Genomic DNA, 21058 nt, shown 5'->3' on the forward strand with positions numbered 1-21058 from the left:
AAGTGCCAGAGACCATGTGGAGATGAAGTCCGAACCCATTTACTACTGGTGCAAGCAGACAGGGAATATCACTCAAAACTGCAACCAAGGAAATGATCATGAGGAAGTCACTGCCTCTCAAATTTCCCCTGTGAGCAAGTGGAAGCTCTTGTACAGTTGCTGCCTATAGCTGAAGTCCAGGTTGGATGAAAAGCATTCAAAGCCCTCATGGATATGGGTCGTACAACATCTCTCGTGACCCCAAAAGTGTCTAAAAAGTGAAAGGGAGCAAGTAGTGTTAGGGCAGTTGATGGCAGCGAAATTAGATATAAAGGTAGCAGTGAAGTGGAGATGGCGATGCAGAGTACAACACTAAGGTTGCAAGTAATTGTAATTGACCATGTGTAGAAGGAATTGATGTGGTGATGGGCATGGATGCGATCAACACCTAAGAGGTGTCATTGTTAGTGGAGACAAGGGCATCATGCGCTGAGACTGCAACAAGAGAATGGGCAGAGCCCCAGGGAGAATTGTTCTGCTTACACCTTTGAAGATAAAGATTTTCAGGCAGTGTTCAATGGTCAGCAGTGGACGGTTGAGTGGTGCTAGAAAGAAGAGACCCTGACACTGAGGAATAGGCTAAGCTGTTATCAGCACACCTTGAATGGAGATGCCAGGGGCAATTTTGAAAGAGAGGTATAAAGATGAATAGAGGAAGGTATCCTAATTCCATGGAAGGAGTAAATGAGGAGTGGAGTGCTGCCACTAATGGCAGTGGTGCAGCCAACAAAGGGCAAGCACAGGCCAGTACTGGACTTTCAAGAGCTGAATGGTTCTGTATCGTGCCACACAGGTGGTGAAGTTACTGATGTCTGCGGAAAAATATTGCAAGAATGGAGACAAATGACGAGGGTTGCAACTTGAAGTCGGCATATCTGCAACTCCATGTGAGTGAGAAATTGTGGAAGTATCAGCTAGTGAGACATAAGGACCAGACATACTATTTGACTAGGCTAGATTTCAGGCTGAATTCTGCACCAAAGCTTAAATATATCTTTATAAAGGTGGACAAGGTAAAAAAGGGCCACCAATAGGTGACATAGGTCACCTGAAGAAGTTTAGGCAAACTGTGAAACCACCAGAGCCAATGGTTGGAGGAGCTGCACTGGGGCTCAAGCTATGAAGAGATAAAATAGGTGTGTTGGTATTTTGGAGAGGAAATGAGATTCCAGAACTAGGCACCAGCATCAACAGGAAAGAACTATTCTCAATGTGTGGGAGACAGGTGGATCACTATCCAATTGTTTCAAACACCATGCAGCTACATCAAGAGATGAGTGAATGGGGCAAGCTGGGGAGACAAAGTGGGAGAGAAGATGGTGGTGATAATGCAGCAGATCAAAGAGGGGGTAAGACCAGAAAACCCAGTAAGAGGAAGCTGGTGTGTGCTCAAATTGGAGAATGGAACCATATGATGTGATGCTAGTAGCATAGCAATAGGGGCTGTCCTGGAAATTGGGGATGGTGAAGTGGAGGACACAGCTAGGCTCTGAAAAGCAGATGATTACAACCACATCAATGTGGTTAAATTGGATGCCATGCTGAAGGGGGAGTTCTGGCCCTGAGATGGCGGCTGCACTTGTTTGGATAGGTGGGATCAGTGATCACCAATGAAAGGGGGGTTCAAACAAAAGAGGCTGCAGAGATGTTAGTAAATCACCACCTAAGGGTTCTGTGGGATGCCGTGTCATGTCTTGAATATTTGTAGAATTGTCATTTCTTCGGATGAAGTGGGAGGAGAGGAAACAAGCGGTGCTCCATTCCTGCAGAGATTACAGTGAGTGAAACGGTCACCCAGGTGGATGGCAGATTTCAACATGGAGTGAAGTGAAGAGGTGATCTTTGAGATCAGTAGGGCATATGGGGAGGAGGTGAACCAGGTAAAAAGGGTCTGTGACGTCAATGGATGAAGGACCCAACCAGAAGAGGAAGAGTGAAGGAGGTCACGTGAGCAGAAGTAGGACCATCATGGGCCTCTTCACTTCAGGGTGGTTGTGGCAGACGTATACATTTGGATGTACAAGCTAGAGAGGGAATTTGCCATTAGGTTCAGGCAATAGGTTAGACAGGAGGGCACTTTCCGTATGTAACCCAGTTGTAGAGTTGACACTGCAAGGGAACCTGAGAGGTTGATGAATCACACTTTGTTCATCATACTACACTAACAATTTCGATAATTCACAACAACAACAACATACAAGAATAAGGATATGTAAATCTAAAGCCTTATAGGTGACAGGCCCTAATATAAAATGTGATAAATCTGAAAAAAAAAAAGAAAAAAAAAAGAGAAAAAAGGGTTAATTATATTTGGTAAGTGAAGTAAGGAGAACATACCAGCAGTTTTGCCACCCAAGAGTCTGAATGCTTGGCTAAGCAGGTTGAGTGATATGATGAAGATGTAAAGGAAGCCATGGACACAGATAATCTTCAACGTAATCAGCAGTATACCCAGCGCTGCCAAAAACAATAAGTCCTTATTATAACTCAATGACTAAAATATAATTCAGTTGCATAACTTACAGCATACACACACACAAAAAAAAAAATACAAAGGAGAGAATAGATGTTAGTATATATATATATATATATATAAAAAAAACATAGCAAATATAAGTGTAAACAATAATTGTAATAATAAGAACTAAACTGCAATCACACCAATATTTTAATCTAACAGACCAAGAACATTTATAGAAATAACTTTTATATGTAATCAGATAGTGACATGCAAGAAACACACACACACACACACATACATACATACAAATCAAATACATACATATAGATACAAATACATACATAGTCACACACATATTATATGTATATATATTATACATCTGTGTGTGTAAGTGTGAATCTCCACTGGTTTTGATGATGAGTATACAGTTGTTTGATCAACTGAATTCTCTGCTCAGTGAATTACCATGTAAGTGGCTGAGTACTCCACAACCACAGAAATTATGTGACAGTGTGTAACAAAGCTGTATCTTTGAATTATGTGTACATTTCTTTCTGATGGGATTCTATACAGGTTCCACCTACCACTTTCACTCAGAAGGTATGGGTTCACCTGAGCTTATATAAAATTTCATTTGCCCACAATGCCATGCAGCTCCTCATATCCAGGACTTTGTGGCTGTGAGGCAAACTTCTTCAGCATTTGGCCACGCTGCACCTATTATATACACATGTATACATACATGTATGTATATTCCATTTTTTAAAAAATTTGTTTCAGTCATTTGACTGCAGCCATGCTGGAGCACTGCCTTAAAGGTTATAGTTGAAGAAATCAACCCCAGGACTTATTCTTTGTAAGCCTAGTATTTCTTTCTTTTGCTGAACCACTAAGTTACGGGGATATAAACACACTGGCATCAGTCGTTAAATGATGGTGAGGGGACAAACACAGACACATATATATATATAAATATATTATTTTATCCTGTTCAGGCTATTTTATTAGCATTATCCTGCGTTTGAGAATCTAAAAAATCACTTCTTTAACTTTATAAATATATATATATATATATATATATAGTCTGATATAATGAATCCATAAACACATAGAACATCCAAGGATATATTTTTTTCCCCGCTGAAGATATGTTGTTCAGGTCAGATGAATAAAAATATTTACTTAATATTTACTGAGTATTAATTGAAACAGGTGTAAGTGTAGATCATTAATTTGCTGTTAATAATAAACAATTATTAACTTCCCAATCTCCATTTTCTTTTTTTTTTCTTCTTTGATATAATATATGTATATATATATATATATGCGATGGGCTTCTTTCAGTTTCCATCTACCAAAATCTACTCACAAGGCTTTGGTCGGCCCAAGGCTATAGTACAAGACACTTGCCCTAAGTCCCATGCAGTAGGACTGAACCTAGAACCATGTGGTTGGTAAGCAAGCTTCTTACCACACAGTCACATCTACATGTATATAAATGTATAAAAGTGATATTACTGCATGGGTTTGGCCATGATGGCTAAAATAAACTAAGGAATGTATGTAGTATGTATATGTATATATAAATGATCACAAATGCACTTTGTAAATTATGAAACATAACGCAATAAAAAATGAAACTGAAATAAAACAATTTGTTATATTCATTAGAGACTGAAAACTAAAGCAATGAGTAATTAAGATTAAAAGCAATCTAAAGTTGAAGACAATTTATATTTCTAACATGAAGCCACATCAATCGTAACACACATACATGAAGGAAAATTAATTCATGTTTGAAAAGAAATCTGTCAAAAATATTGTTTCATCAACTGAATTAATTTTCTTTTTCTTTTTTATTGGTAGTTTCTCTTTTGCATAATAACATTTTCTTTTATACCATTCTCATCATTAGTATCAGGTCTGTTTTTTTCATACTGATACAGGCTGGAGAGGATTGCACATATTAAAATGATTATCTGACAACTGTAAGGGAATGAAATTTGCTTAGGGTGTGCAAACCTAGGTTTTTATAAAGCATTTTCATTCCTCCCACCCCAAATTTTAGTGGGTGCACCATTTGAGCATGGCCGTTGCCAGTGCCGCCTGACTGGCTCTTGTGCCAGTGGCATGTGAAAGTACCCACTACACTCTCGGAGTGGTTGGCATTAGGAAGGGCATCCAGCAGTAGAAACTCTGCCAGATCAGATTGGAGTCTAGTGCAGTCATCTGGTTCGCCAGACCTCAGTCAAACCGTCTAACCCATGCTAACATGGAAAGCGAACATTAAACAATGATGATGATGCTAACAGCACCCTCTGTGGTGGATCAGTTACTAAGTTGTCTTATCTCTCTCACCCCGGCACTCTGTAAAGTATTCAGTGAGTTAAACAGAGAGACAACATAGATTTGAAAGGAGTTTTTAGTGTTGCTGAGGAGATGACAACCTCTCTGATGCTGGTGCAACAAGATGCATCCAATACACTCTAGAAAGTGGTTGATGTTAGGAAGGGCATCCAGCCCAAAAAATCCATGCCAAAACTGAGAGATTTGAGCAAGACATGGTCCTCCAAATTGAAGAGGACAGTAACTCTGAATAATAAGTGATTCAGAGTTAAAAAAATCCAACTGGTGCCATCATGGAAAAAGAATGTAAAATGATACTGATGAACACGTGTGTATGTGTGTTCACGCATGTGTATGTGCATGTATATGTGTATATATGTGTGTGTGTGTGATATATATATATATATATATATAATATATATATATATATATATATGGCGGTGCCCCAGCATGGCCACAGCTCATAAGCTGAAACTAGAATCAATCAATCAATCATATTATATATATATATATATATATTATATATATATATATATTATATTATATCATATATATATTATATATATATATTATATATGTACATGTGTACACATCCACATATACAATTATCTTTTTACATGCTGGTATGGGTTGGCTGGCCCTCACATCTCTCTACTCACAGTGGTCTTTCATCATCTGGCATAGATGGCAACAGAGGAAAAAAAGCCCAACTCTGTAGTTTCTATTCTTACTTTTGGTATGGCTTCTACAGCCCCCATTACTAACCAACCATCTGCAGTGCAGACTAGGTGCATTTTACCATCATGCCTCCAGCAGCACACCCACACACAATACAAATATTTTTTTTCTTCTTTTGTTTAAAATACAGAAGCAAAAATTAATTCAAACAAAACACAATTGACAGATTTTTTTCAACTAGAAAATCATGTAACAGAAAATATTTGTGATGTAAGAGAGAAGAAAATGGTTGTGAGGTGAAACATGAAAGAATATTGGGCTCTGAATACTTACCTGTAGAACAGGTAAAATATGGTAGGGTTATTATACATATAATGTTACAAAAATAGGAAGTGAAGAAAAAATTCTTAAACATGCAATTACAGTAGATCTAAGAGATAAGACTTTGAATTGTTGTAAATATATTCTTAAAACATCTAAGGTCTGAAATAATTTTTTTCAGACTTAGGGTACGATTATAAATATACACGCATAAACATGTATATTTATATTATGTGCATATATGTATATAAACAAGTACACATGTGTTGAAAAGCATATTGAAATAAAGAGACTTAGTAAAATTCAAGTCTTTATTATTCGTAATCTTTATATTCATCGTTAGAAAGAAAACCAACAATAGCAAAAATCTGTCTTTAGAGACTACAAAAATTGCATGGATGAAGGATGAAAAGATTTCATTTTTTTTTCATGTATTAGATGTTTCAAGGCATGAAGAAATGAAGATGTAGATATGAGGAAACCTACATAAGGGAAAACATAACTACAAATAAACATATTCTGCTACCACCACCGCCATCACCACCACCACCACCTTCGTGAGAGTGTTAACATTGACTATGAAGTTATTTTCTACACTCCTTTACAGCTAGCCTTCAACCCAGGAACCAAGAGGTAGTATCTCATTTCAGCAAGGATGATCAAGGAATCCTTGAGTAACATGTGTTTCTTTGGGGGCACACTACACTACCAAGGTATATGAGTCCATTATTTGAACTACCAAGTTACTGCATATCCAACAATGCTAAGTAAACATGACATTACATCTTTAACTTAAATACTTCAGAGAAAATAGTTTATTCAAGTGGAACACTTGTGTATTTCTTTGTTGTGACCATCCCATGCCAGCATGGACAAAATAGATGTAAAAGGAGTGAAGAAGGTCAGATTTGTTTGCAAGAGGGGAATGTGACAGCAACTGGACACTTAATATCAAGGCAACATCCATCAGTGAACTTACAAAAGTATAGTCCATTTAAATATATATGGAAGAGTCTAAGTATTCTTAATTCCTTATTTATATCATAGATGAAGATTTTTTTTTTTTGTTTGTTTGTTTGTTTAATTTTTTATAACCTGAAATCTCAACCTGATAAATCTGTAATGCTTTTTTAAACAAAAATTTGAGCAGAAAAATTGATTAGATTATTAATTGAAATATGAACTGCTAATTTTCTAAAAAAAATTTTTTATTTCAGTTCTCATATTTTGCAGTCTCTTTTGTATCAATTTGAAACTGAAGAATCTCCAAATCTAATCTGGCTGGTATTAATTTTCGTCTGGATTTCTGTTTAAATACAGTCACACAGTACATTGAAGAAACATTACATTCCTGAAACTCTTGTTGCAACATTGACTTTTTCCATCGACTTCTATGCAACATGGCAGCCAATGGGGAAAAAAAAGGCTTTATGTTACAGAATTCCATGTTATAACCAAAGTTTCAAGAATGCAATACCTCTGTAATGTGCAAGATGCCTGTAGTTTCATTTTGGTTTGGTAATGATACCTTAGATCTTAGGGGAGAGTAACTGGTAAGATATGACATTCCTGACAGTATATTCTCCGTACAAGAGATTCACAAATAATTGATTGAGTCTAACTGGTTCAGTTTTACTTAACAAGAATCTTCTTGCTTCATGGTTTTACCAGAATGTAAGCAAACACTGATAAATAAATTATAGCTGAGTAAATTTGTTTATGTGTGTCACTGAATGCAGACATGCATGTAATCGAGTGTGTAAAACAATAATTTACCAATTTCATACATTATATCAACAGTTCAGAAGCTTTTACCATTCATTTCAATATCCAAGACTTTAGGTACTGACAGTAGTTTTAAATACATTTAAAACTCGTTATTATTTGGATACATTCTACTAAATGTTATCTCAAAACAGTCTTAGAATTCCAGGATGATTCTGAAGTTTACCATAGGATCAAATTTAGAAATCCCTCCTTACATCCATCAACATGAAGCTCTAACTGTCATGGATCCTGCAAAGGACATAGCAGGAGTCCCTTCTTCCAGACCACACTAATAAAAGCTAATATAATCTTTAAAATAAATTTAAGTCTTATTGAGAATTCAATAAAACAATGTACCTGTTTTATTAATTGACCCAATATTTTCATAAATAAGTATCAAAGTATCAATAAATACCAATATCTATATACACCCACTCACTTATTTGCACACACATCCACACAAGAAAATCTATAGTGTACTGCAACTTGACTATTTTTTGACAAAAATAATTAACTGCTAGAATCCAAATTAATCTACTGAAAGTATGATAATCCATTACAAACAGATAATAACAGTCGTAATTAAAATAATCAACAAGCAATCTCTTTCTGGGTTTTTTGCATTAGACATTTATAAAATGTCACTGACATTCTGTGTCATTAGCAATGTCATGCAATTGTCTAGCATCATGCGTAATATACTTGGTTACCTAGTAGCAATAATATTTATAAAATAACTGCGAAAATGATGGCCATAAAAATTTCCTTGTTTTTATGGTAAATATTCATAATTAAAAATAGATATCTCTCTTTTTACTCTTTTACTTGTTTCAGTCATTTGACTGTGGCCATGGTGGAGCACCGCCTTTAGTCAAGCAAATCGACCCCAGGACTTATTCTTTGTAAGCCTAATACTTATTCTATCGGTCTCTTCTGCCGAACCGCTAAGGTACGGGGACGTAAACACACCAGCATCTGTTGTCAAGCAATGTTGGGGGGGACAAACACAGACACACAAACACACACACATATATATACGATGGGCTTCTTTCAGTTTCCATCTACCAAATCCACTCACAAGGCTTTGGTCAGCCCGAGGCTATAGTAGAAGACACTTGCCCAAGGTGCCACGCAGTGGGACTGAACCCGGAACCATGTGGTTAGTAAGCAAGCTACTTACCACACAGCCACTCCTGCAACACATTTGTTTATTATGTAAGTTTTGCATTGACTACATCATTTACTGTTAAAGAAATGTAGCATTTGTTACTTTCCAAACTGTATAACCTTGTATTATTTAAGAAAGTCAGTGCCTTCTATGTTATTTTTTTTTTTCTATGAAGAGCATGACAACTGGCAAATGCCATGTAAATAGTAAGGAATAGAAGAGATTTCATGTTGACAATCGGGTGAACCTCAAACCAAAACTGACATCTTTTACTTTATTAAAAACTGATTGTGTTGCAAAGATGATGTAGATTGCATTGAGCATTGTTTTATAAAATGAATGGATCAAAGGTCAAAGTTATTCCATGAATGAACAAATCTCAGAACTCCTGAACATCTAAGACACTATATACAACAAATAAACCACATCAGTACTAGACATTGTAATAAATTATATCCATATACACAGAAATACACATGCAAATGCAGAAATACATTGGTGAGTTTGTTTGTGTGTACAGATTTATATATGCATACACTTACTAAATTACTGATACATTAACAGTAATGCTCAGAGTAAGGTGATAGATTTAAACCAACACAGTATGTATAATTTAATGAAGCAATTAAATATGTTGAATAGCTGTAAACAACTGTATTTTTTTCATATGATGAAAGACCGAGACCTCTCGAGATATGCTCTGACTGCGAAGACCCGACAAACAAAGTGAGTTCATGGCTGTATCCTACACCAGCTTCACATAACCAACCCCAGCACATTCAAATTACCTTGGATCGCAGGACGGCCTGCTGTGCTCACCTTGGAGCGTAGGGCATCCGGCTGTGTTTGAAGAGACCTATTGAGTCAAGTACATCAACATCAAAATAAAAATCAAATGGAAATTGTAGTTGTGATACCCGTGTCAGTGGCACGTAAAAAGCACCATCCAAACGTGGCTGATGCCAGCGCTGCCTTGACTGGCTTCTGTGCCGGTGGCATGTAAAAAGTACCAACCGATCATGGCAGTTGCCAACCTCCTCTGGCCTGTGACGGTGGCACGTAAAGAGCACCCACAACACCCAGAGTGGTTGGTGTCAGGAAGGGCATCCAGCTGTAGAAACACTGCCAGATCAGACTGGAGCCTGGAGCAGCCTTCTGGTTTTCCAGACCCCAGACGAACCGTCCAACCCATGCTAGCATGGAAAACAGACGTTAAATGATGATGAATCTCACTACAAGGAGAAAAAGATCAGCCGATCAAGTTTCAACCTTCATCGGGGTTTCATCAGTAACTGACTATGCTTCTCTGTCTACAGTAATGCTGTATTTATGTGTATGGTTGTTGTTCGTGTGTGTTAATTTTTGTATTATTCCATGTCAACTATAATGGTGTTCATTTGTGCCCAAAGGCTTTTAAATGGGGTTCCAGGGAAGTTTTACTACAAATGCAGTCAAGAATTTTTGAAACTGTATTGTATTTCCAGGCTGTATTATTGAAAATATAATTGTAAATTGCAAAATCATCTTAAAATGTCCTTTTTACACCATGCCATATAAAAAAAATTTACTAGGAGATTTTTCTCAGAAACTAGTGCATTTGAAAAAGCCAAGCTTGCTCTAAAAAAAAAAAAGAAAAGAAAAGAAAAACCAAGCAAATTAAAGAAAAAAAATACTATCCAGAACAGTTACTCATCATCATCATGAAAAGAATATATTAAACATGTGCCGGTGGCACGTAAAAAGCACAATTCAAGAATGGTCAATGCCAGTGCTGCCTGAGTGGCTCCTGTGCCAATGGCACGTAAAAAGCACCCACTACACTCTTGGAGTGGTTGGCATTAGGAAGGGCATCCAGTTGTAAAAACCTTGCCAGATCAGATTGGAACCTGGTGCATCATCCTGGCTTGCCAGTTCTCAGTCAAACCGTCCAACACATGCCAGCATGGAAAGTGGACGTTAAATGATGAAGATGATTTACTCTAGATGGATTTTCTGAGTGGTTTTATTAGAAAAGCTATTACAGATAAGGGATTGGTGGGAATATTACGTACTTCTATAGGTCAATATGTATCTGTGTGTAATCAAAGATATCTGAATGCAAATATGCATTTATCTAGTAAATTATGGAATTTATGAATGATCAGAATTTATGGAAGTTTATTTACTGAAAAAAAAAAAAAAAAAAAAAAAAAAACTTATTGTGCTTTTAGAAACAAAACTCTGAATTTAACACTGATTTTGAAAATAATACACTTACAATAACAATTGATAGAACAAGGACCATGTTTAATTTGGTCAGACAAACATATACACACACATACATACATACATACATACATATATATATATTTCTCTTGAATGAAACAGTTCTAGTCCTGTAGAAGCTCCTTCTATATAATAAATATATATATATATATATATATATATATATATATATACGACAGGCTTCTTTCAGTTTCTGTCTACCAGATCCACTCCACTGGTTGGCCTGAGGCTATAGTAGAAGACACTTGTCCAAGTGTGTCACACAGTGGGACTGAACCCAGAATCATGTGGTTGAAAAGCAAGCTTCCACAGAACCACTCATCATTTTGTCAGAAGAATCCTTTATTTGAACCCATAACTGAAACACTAACTTCATTAAAAGAAACATCCGAACTTGAGAGATTACACATTGCTATTAACGAAACTAATGAAAATAACCAACGAAGCATTTAATCATGATCCCAAATAATTTTCCAAGAGACAGACACGAAACTGTAAACTTGCAGAAACAGCTCTCATTCACTAATATTTCACCAACTTAGGTGGCGAGCTAGCGGAAACGTTAACATGCCAGGTGAAATGCTTAGCGGTGTTTTGTCTGTCTTTACGTTCTGAGTTCAAATTCCGCCGAGCTCAACTTTGCCTTTCATCTTTTGGGGTTGATAAATTAAGTACCAGTTGCGTACTGGGGTCGATCTAATCAACTGGCACCCTCCCCAAAAATTTCGCAGACTTCTACATAAAACCATGAGAGCCCTAACTGTTGTAAAATTGTGAGCAAGTTGAAACATACACCTCTGATTGGAATACATTTTTATTATCCAGGAAAGTTATTTTTTAATTTTCTCTGTAAATATTTAAAGTTTTCTATTAGTATATATTTTTAATGGAATAAATTTTTAAGCTCATAATTCCTGCCTTCTGGTCTCCAAAACTCCAAATCATTATAAAATAGTTAACAGATGAGTAAAAATTCCAGGATTTTTCAGGAATAAATCCATGTAAACTGAGGAGTCTAATCATGACCAACATAGTTTTATCATAAGAGTGGGAAACCCAACACTATATCGTGTTTGATAGCTTATTGCTACTGAATTGAAGGAGATTTGGCTGATACTTTTAGCAGATTTAACCAAAAAGAGCCCCCTCACATACATACTCATACATGCATGCACATACACACATATATTACATTCGACAGTAGAATGTGATTTGAAGGACATGTAGAAAGCAGAATGAGAGAGATGGAGAGAGGAGAGCCATCAAAAGTATTAGTTTCTGTGAATGCTCTATGCCAGTGGTTCCCAAACTTTTTAGAGTCGTGACCCACTATTCATATCACCAGTTTATGACGACCCACTTAACTCTACTGAACTATTTCGATAGACAGCAGTTAATCAAAGCTAATGCGTAATTTTATAACTTTTTGCGACCCACTAAGATTCCGTTCACGACCCATCTGTGGGTCGCGACTCAGTTTGGGAACCACTGCTCTATGCTATAATACAATGTAAAGTAGAGGTCATTGTGTTGCACTAACTGAAGCCACCTTTCTGCAAGTTCTTTGATCCCCACAATGATACCAGTTCTTGTCCATCAAGGCAAAGAACACCGTCACAGAACTTTCCACCTCCTCTAGGTTGATGAAGTGTGGCTAGCACAGGAAGTGAGCCACAGATTGGAACAAGTAATAATCTGAGGGAGATATTTTTCTACACTCCTAATGTGCATAAGCAGTGGCTGAGCAAGTTGCCAATCATGGGTGCTTAGAGCACAAGGTGACGTTCTGCATCCGTTGGAATTACAAGGGGATAATTCACTATGAATTTATTCCGGTTGGTTGAACCATTTATGCCAACATGTATTCCAAACAGCTGAAGCAGAAATATGCCATTATGCATAAAAATTACTTGGCATGGCATTGGTTAACAAAAAGTGATAACAAGACAATGCAAGACCTATAACTGCTTGAGCAACCTGTAATAAACTCCAGGAACTCGAAGGAATTGAACTGATGTCACACCAAACAAACAGTCTGTACCAAGCTCTCTCAGACAACTACTTCTTCCAATTCATGGCTCACTTCCAGTGCTCATAATGCTTTATCAAACAAGAGGAGGTGAAAACTTCAGTGAAGGAACTCTTTACACCAATGAACAAGAACTTGTATCAACATGGAATCAAAGAACTTGCAGAAAGGTAGCTTCAGATGGGTCAACAAGATGCCTCTACTTTGAATGCTAGGTTGCTTTCGTTGTAATTTGATAAGTTACCAAAATATTACAAAACTTTTGACTCAACATGTTGATTCTATGAATGTGTACAGTAAATCCTCGAGTATAGTCCGCCCTTGAGTATAATATGCAGGGGATTTTTAGGGGGCTGTACCTCTGAAAAACCTAAACCTTGTGTATAATACGCACCCCTTCTCTAACTTGAGTCAGGGAGGTCTATATAACATCCTTGGTTTGTAAAAATGTATACGGTAACGTCCTTTATTATTATTGTATATATAACATAATGCAAACGTGTAGCTTTTTTGTGCATTTTGTTTGCAGAAAATAAAGAAATAATAGCAATAACGTTTAATAAATGTTGCTTACTGCAAGTTATGGATGATTCTTTTATGACTTCATTGCTTTCAGGCTTAGCTTAAGGTATTTTCATGCCCGACATCACGAAATGCGTCAGAATAAACATTGCTGGACAGCAAATAGAGACTCGAAAATTGCTTAGAAAATAATTTTCATTTTTAACCTCGTATGTAGTTAGAGATTTTGACCTTTAAATTTTGGGAAAAAAATGTGGATTATACTCTAGGATTTACGGTATGCAATATGTAAATTATTTCTTGCTATTTCAATTTACTGTTCTCAAACAAGATATTCTTTCTGATAGAGATTTCTTCACAACAATCATTAAGATTGTACAACTTATGAACAATCTCATGTTGTTCTATTTCTGTCTGTCTCTCTCTCTCCACTCACACACACATTACATATACACACAACAGTAGCGTATGATTTGAAAGAATTTTGGTCGCTATTTCTTTGAAATCTAACCAATATGTAGAGGAGTCTGTTCCTTGGCTCATGCACATCATATAAGCTAATTTTAGTGATTGATTTGAAGGTTGATGTATTCACTGTCTCTGCAAAGCAAGCAAACATTGAAGATCTCTCGCAAAACAATTATATAAATAACAGCTCTAACAATGCTACAAAAATTGTTAAATCTTGATAATGAAAAGTGGTCTTGTGACAATCTCATTGCTTTGTGTTTCAGGAAATATATTATTCAATGTCTACATTTATGATTTCAGTTTGATTTATTACTAATTTGCTAGCTATTTTTGGTACGTCAAGACGGGAAAATTTTTGCTGTCTTTTGAACAAAGTTGCTTAAAAACACTTTCTCTCTTTCACTGTCTGTCTTGAATGTATTTATGTGTGTATGTGTATGTATATAAGCAAGCATCTACATATGCTTGTATGTTTAACATCCATTACTGGAAAGCCAAGTGATAATTATAACAATAATGAGAGAAACAGAGTGAAAGAAGGAATTAACGGAGGTTTGATAGTGAGAATTGTCAGTGGATTGTCTGTTGCCAGATTATGTAAAAAAATGTACAAAGAAAAGTCAGCTGAGGCTTTTGATATTATTGTTTTCGAACATAATGAATAATTATTATTAAGAATAATGAGAGAAACAACGTAATGAATTTCACAGAAAAATAGCTATATTCATTACAAAGTGTGAATCATGACTGACCTATGAGTTTTCAAGCAAAAATTATATATTTTTCCTTGCGCATATGACCAGTTTCAATCTGTATGTGTTACGCAATAGGAACAAATGGGAAATATATATGTGGAAGCACGTGGCTTAGTGGTTAGGGTGCTAGCATCATGATTGTAAGATTGTGGTTTTGATTCCTGGACCAGGCGACGTATTGTGTTCTTGAGCAAAACACTTCATTTCATGTTGCTCCAGTCCACTCAGCTGGCAAAAATGAGTAACGCTGCGATGGACTGGTATCCCGTCCAGCTAGGGAACACACATGCCATAGAAACCGGGCCCATGAGCCTGGCTAGTATTCTAATGTAGATCTTGTTTAATTCTTGTAGCAGTCAGCTATTGATCAGAGCTGAAATATGCCATAATTTTAAAGTGAACTTTAAGTCTTTGTGATGTGGTGCTTGTGATGTTGTATAACTGTGCGGGAGAGAGGAGGGAGACATAATAAATCGCTACACATTGTGAAGCCTAAAATTTATTGTGGCTTTGAAAGTTTCGTGGAGGCACGTGGCTTAGTGGTTAGGGTGTCAGCATCATAATCGTAAGATTGTGGTTTCGATTCCTGGACCGGGCGCCGCGTTGTGTTCTTGAACAAAACACTTCATTTCACGTTGCTCCACTCCACTCAGCTGGCAAAAATGAGTAATGCTACGATGGACTGGTGTCCAGCCCAGCTGGAGAACACATACGCCATAGAAACCGAGCCCATGAGCCTGGCTAGGCTTTAAAAGGGCGCATTTATTTTTTAGGTATTGTGAGATCACAAGCAGGCTAATAGGTAAGATAGACTGCAGTTGTTGTACAGGAACAGTAAATACTAAGAGCTCATAGGAAATACATTCTCTCAAATGCTCCCTAAAAACAGTTGATAGCTTTCGTTATCTAGGTGACTTAATTAGAAGTAGGGGTGAGTGTTTTTGAAACAACAGTAGAATTATCCAACATTATAATCAGGTTTCCACAGTATACACAGCCCTTGCTCTCTATATACATATGTACGTGTGTATATAATGTATGTGTATATACTTGATATCCTGTTTATTGATTTTATATATATAATCTACAAACAAACATACATAATATCTAAGGGTATATTTTTCCCTCTGAAGAGATTATGCTCAGAAATATGAATTTAATATTTGATAAATTTCACTGTATATAATGGAAACAGCTGTCAGAGATAATGATTGATTTGTTGCTGATAGTAAACTCTTACTAACTTCAAAGTCTGCATTTTCTACTTTTTCCTTTGTATGAATATAAACTACTGTTTATATACAAACTTATTATTTTAAGGAAATCAATTCCCCCCACCCTCAAATATTAGATATTGAACCAGTATTTCCTTGGATGACACTATTCATTCAGGAGGCAAACATAACTTCATATTCACACACACACACACACACTCACTATACACTGACATATATATCCCCTTCCTCCTCCTCATCATCATCAATTATTATTCAGACAAACTGCTCTGTCAGGTCAGAAGACCACATTTCACTTACAAATTTTACTTTTGGTTGGTTTTTATGGCTGGTTGCCCTCTTAACATCAACCACTTTACAGGTATATATTCATTTCAAATGTTGGCAGAAGGCCAGCAATTTGGGGGTAGGGCTAAGTCAATTACATTTGACCCCAGTATTCAACTGGTACTTATTTTATTGACCCCAGCATATATTGAGTAGCATTTTACTGTGTCATCAGCACTAGCAAGGTTGACTTGTCTTTGAAAAGTCCAAAGGGCCCTCATTTGACCTCAGTATTCAACTGGTACTTATTTTATTGACCCCAGCATATATTGAGTAGCATCTTACTGTGTCATGAGCACTAATGAGGTTGCCTTGTCTTTGAAAAGTCCAAAGGGCCCTCATGATCCTATGTTGTCCATTTGTATGTCACACTTTAAGGAGTGTATATTATACTTCCCAATCTCCATCACCATTGCCAATTTTAGCATTTGTATCACCATGCTTTCAGGAGTTGGTAGTTTGAAAGCTGTTGAGCAGGAGATCAGGCCCAGACCTTTTCATGTGCTTCATAGAATTTTTAGTACATGCGCAGAAACATAAATAGATAGATGTTTAATTAACTCTGATAATTATTAGTAGTTATCCTCCATCAAGTAGTACTTTACCTGAAATATAAGGAACTAATGAATATTTCCAAGGCAACAATATTTAGGTGCCCTACTTGCTATTAGTGTTGCTTTGATATTTATAAATTCATTTTGCTGTAGCTTGTTAAAACAAACTCATTTTTCATATACACACACACACACACACACACAATGCATATTTTCAACAGGGTATGTTAGATCTACATGTACCTGCCCACCATCATTTACCACAACTCTTTCTACATTTTTAGTCATCATCCTTTGTTCTCAGCCACTTGCTACTGACAACCATCATTCACTCTCACCATTTACTCATCTCTATCATTATGCATCTCTCACTCACACCTTATCCCAATCTGTTTCTATTATCTTACTCTTGCTTCCTTCATCCACCCACTCACATTCTTCTATTATCACCCTCTCTTTTATCTATCTGTTAAGCCCCATGAGAAAAATATAACATAGTCTGATGTTCAAAGCAACATCACTACTATTGTTGTTCACTATAAAATTCACCCAAAATATTCAATGATGTGATTGGTGAATAACAAGGATATAGTCAAAAGAACACTTTAGTCTTGCCATAAACAGGATCTCTCTAAAGCTGGTGTCACAATAAAAGCACCTGATACATCCAGCTGCAGAAACCAAACTTCAAAACTGAAACATATATGTAAGATAAGATCCCCTAACCCATATAGGAGGATAATAACTCCCAAAAAAGAACTGACTTGGATGTGATGGATGAGTGTTGGTTTAAGATGATGAATATTCAGTGTAACAAGTCACAAGTAAAATATCAGAAACTGTATTAAAAATTTGGTAAATTCTTCCATGAGAACTGTTGTTCTCTCTCATGGTTAGAACCAATTATGAATCAGCCAGCAGATTCTCACAGAAAACCTGAATATATACCATGTTCCTACTAAATTTGTTCCCTGCATTCACTTGACATACGCATTTGTGTCTTTGCAGTATTTCTAAAACTGAAAGTGAAACTGAAGAGGCACTACTTGTAGACAGCAGATGAAATTCAAATAGAAGGTAGAGCAACTATTTTACAGTAATTCCTAGCTAGTAAAACAGTCAATTCTGCTGTTTTTAAAATAAATATTACTTTCCACTAAAATATTTCAATTTTTTTTTATTCACAATTGTGAATAAAAAAAATTTAGATGGAAAAAACAAAGGAAAACATTCCTATCATAAACAAAAATAGATAAATAGTTAAGGTAGTTCAGTGAAATTTTATGTAAATATGGTAGCCAAGATTATTATCAAAAAAGTCCGTCACAAATTTTACCATCATATATATTAACAAATGTGTGCTTTTATGAGGTAACTCAACTGGTTAGAAATAGCAGCCAGATCTTCAAATCAGCCAGGATATATCATAATGATGAAAATAGAACCTTCCCTAGAAACTGTTTATGTATAAGTCATCTTAGTAAATGTAAATATTGTACAATGCATATATCAAGTTTGAAGAATATGAAATTTATATTTTTAAATAAAATGTTTCCAGTTAAACAATATTAAGATTAATTAAGCCTTAGCTATGAGAAAGACAAACTAAGTTTCAATAATTTACCTAATTAAAATATCCAATCTATTTTTCTGAAAATGGAAATAGAGGTAAAGTCAATAACATTTTAATTCTACCAAAGTCTCTTGTTATTAAAACAATATATTTTATATCAAAGATGGCCTTTTGAATCTAAAATTTTGGCATCTTGCCGTTAAAAATGCAATGGGTATTGAGCATGTACACACACATACACACACTCACATATATATATATCACCGTGACCGACCACGCTATCAGATGTTGCTACACATCGCTGGTCACAATGCCCTTCGCATTATTTTACCCTTCAAATGACGCCACCCCGCTGGCTAAGCGAGCAGGCCAATATATATATATATATATATATATATATATAAACTGTTCGTTCATTAAATGTGTTTTTCTATGCTAACGTAGCTTGGAGAAAATCACTTGGGACAAGATTTTACAACCGGATGCATTTCTTGTTGCCAGCCATTATGTTTTACAAGCAAAGGAGTTTTTTTGTTTTTTTAATTCCAGAGAGCTTTACAGCAACAGGTCATAATGTCATCAAGGAATGTCAACATCTCTTCATCCAACACACACATCAGGGAATGGGGAAAAGAATCTTGTGATTAAAAGCTGATTTATTAACAAATATGAAATGGAATAATTTCTTTCAATACTTATCATTAATGCTGAGGAAGTCAAGAAATAATTACCATCTTCATTATATATATATATATATATATATATATATATATATATATATATATATATGTACGACGGGCATCTTTCAGTTTCCGTCTACCAAATCCACTCACAAGGCTTTGGTCGGCTATAGTAGAACCATGTGGTTGTTGAGCAACCTACTTACCACACGGCCACTCCTGCGCCTATTATATATATATATATATATAAAAACTTAGATAATACTTAGATATGCTTCGACCAAAGATTGGTCCAGGCCATGTCTAACTTAATAGCACCACCTGATAGGATTATCTAAATCCTTTTTTTAAGTCAAGTTTTACTTATAGTCCATTCAAGTAGCGAGTTGTATCCAGGTATGGGTGGCTTGTCTGGTATTCCTTGAAGAAACCTGTCCAGACTGTTTAAAGGTGATGGGATCCTTTTCCTCTTTGATCAGTTTTGGGACAATGTTAAACAGGGCAGGGCCTACACACACACACACACACACACACACAGGGAATGAGAGATAGCTATGTATAATATATTATTTATAAATTAAATGTACATCTTAAGCCAGCATGGAAGGCGGGCTTTAAACGATGATGATGACTATATATGCGTATATTTTAAACTTGAAACTACTATGACATATATATACACTCAGATACACACACACACATTCATACATACAGCCAAACATAGATATAAGATTTAGCATTAGGAAGAAGGTTGTGAAGTATGACTACAAGTATAAGTGGATAATTTCACAAAATATCTCCATACTTAGGAAGTAAAATATAAATAAAACACTTGAGATCAAATTAATATTTTGAAAATTTTAAACTGGACATAGCTGCTATAATTACACACTGTATAATATCTGGGTTTTCCCAACTTCAGTCTCTTGACTAAATACGTGGGGAAAGCAAATTAAGTAATCGCTAAGAGCTTGGCTTCATGATTTAGGAAAAGGAAATAGATATCTTTTCATGTATTATTTTAGACCTTAATAATTAATTACCGGTCAATACCATCAAACTTATAACACACACACACACACACACATGAAATAAAAAGAATAAAATAAAAGATCTTATGGATTGTTTGAATATCACTACTGACCAAGAATCGAAAAAAAAGAAAAAGATGAATGCTAATCGTTTCCAGACATTTTATGCAACACATTTTATGCAACATTCCTTTATTTGTAATGTCATTAAGTTTTCTTCCTTTATAAAATTGTCTACTTAACAAAAAAAAAAAAAAAAAAAGCTTAAGAGAGTATTAAAGAAAAAAGCTACGTGACTGCAAGTTTTCCAGGGACAGTTTTATTTCTTTTTAAATTTGAGAAGTTCTAATTCCTTCCTTAAGGCAGACGTGGCGCAATTTGGGCGAGTGAGGTCAGCAATGAGTAAAACCAGTTGAATGAGAGGCGCAAACTTTGAAAAGTATTAGTCTCACGTGTTGAACAGCTAACAATGAACTAACACAAGTAACTTCCTTGTTGGGGAAGTCATTACTTCGCATTTATTCTATTTTAAAGAATTCGTTTAATTTAATACAAAGACATCTTTTAAAAGACGAACTTAGTTTCGAGTTAAGAGTGTAGTTTGAAATGGAAAAGCTAATAAAAGTGATATGTGGAGTGTTTAGTTGCGGGTACTAGCAGATTGAAGTAAAAAAAAAAAAAGGATTTTAATAGAGATCAAACGAAACCACTTGGCATTAGATTTTTCCGTCAACTACGCAAAGTTAAGAACAAAAATTCTGAGCTGTGTTTTGGTGAAGAGTCAGTGTTTGAGTGATGGATTGGTAGAATTGTCAGAGAGTTGGAAAAAAAATATT

At 35.7% G+C, this 21058-nt stretch overlaps 1 protein-coding gene and 1 long non-coding RNA gene across 2 annotated transcripts in view; both read right to left on the reverse strand.

Moving 5' to 3' along the window:
* LOC115210261 (sodium-dependent phosphate transport protein 2A) overlaps positions 1–21058 on the reverse strand; it is a 53182-nt gene that overhangs the window by 25146 nt on the left and 6978 nt on the right. The window contains exon 3 of the mRNA XM_029778746.2: positions 2377–2496. Within this exon, the coding sequence (XP_029634606.1) occupies positions 2377–2496 (120 nt within the window). The remainder of the gene's footprint in view (positions 1–2376; positions 2497–21058) is intronic.
* Positions 11230–13375, reverse strand: LOC118763130. The gene is made up of 3 exons (XR_004998886.1): positions 12535–13375; positions 12416–12419; positions 11230–12332 (listed from the first exon to the last, which is right to left on the reverse strand). It is a non-coding gene; the product is annotated as an uncharacterized LOC118763130 (long non-coding RNA).

The sequence above is a fragment of the Octopus sinensis genome, linkage group LG4, assembly GCF_006345805.1.
Source record: "Octopus sinensis linkage group LG4, ASM634580v1, whole genome shotgun sequence".
In the NCBI taxonomy this organism is placed as follows: Eukaryota; Metazoa; Mollusca; class Cephalopoda; order Octopoda; family Octopodidae; genus Octopus; species Octopus sinensis.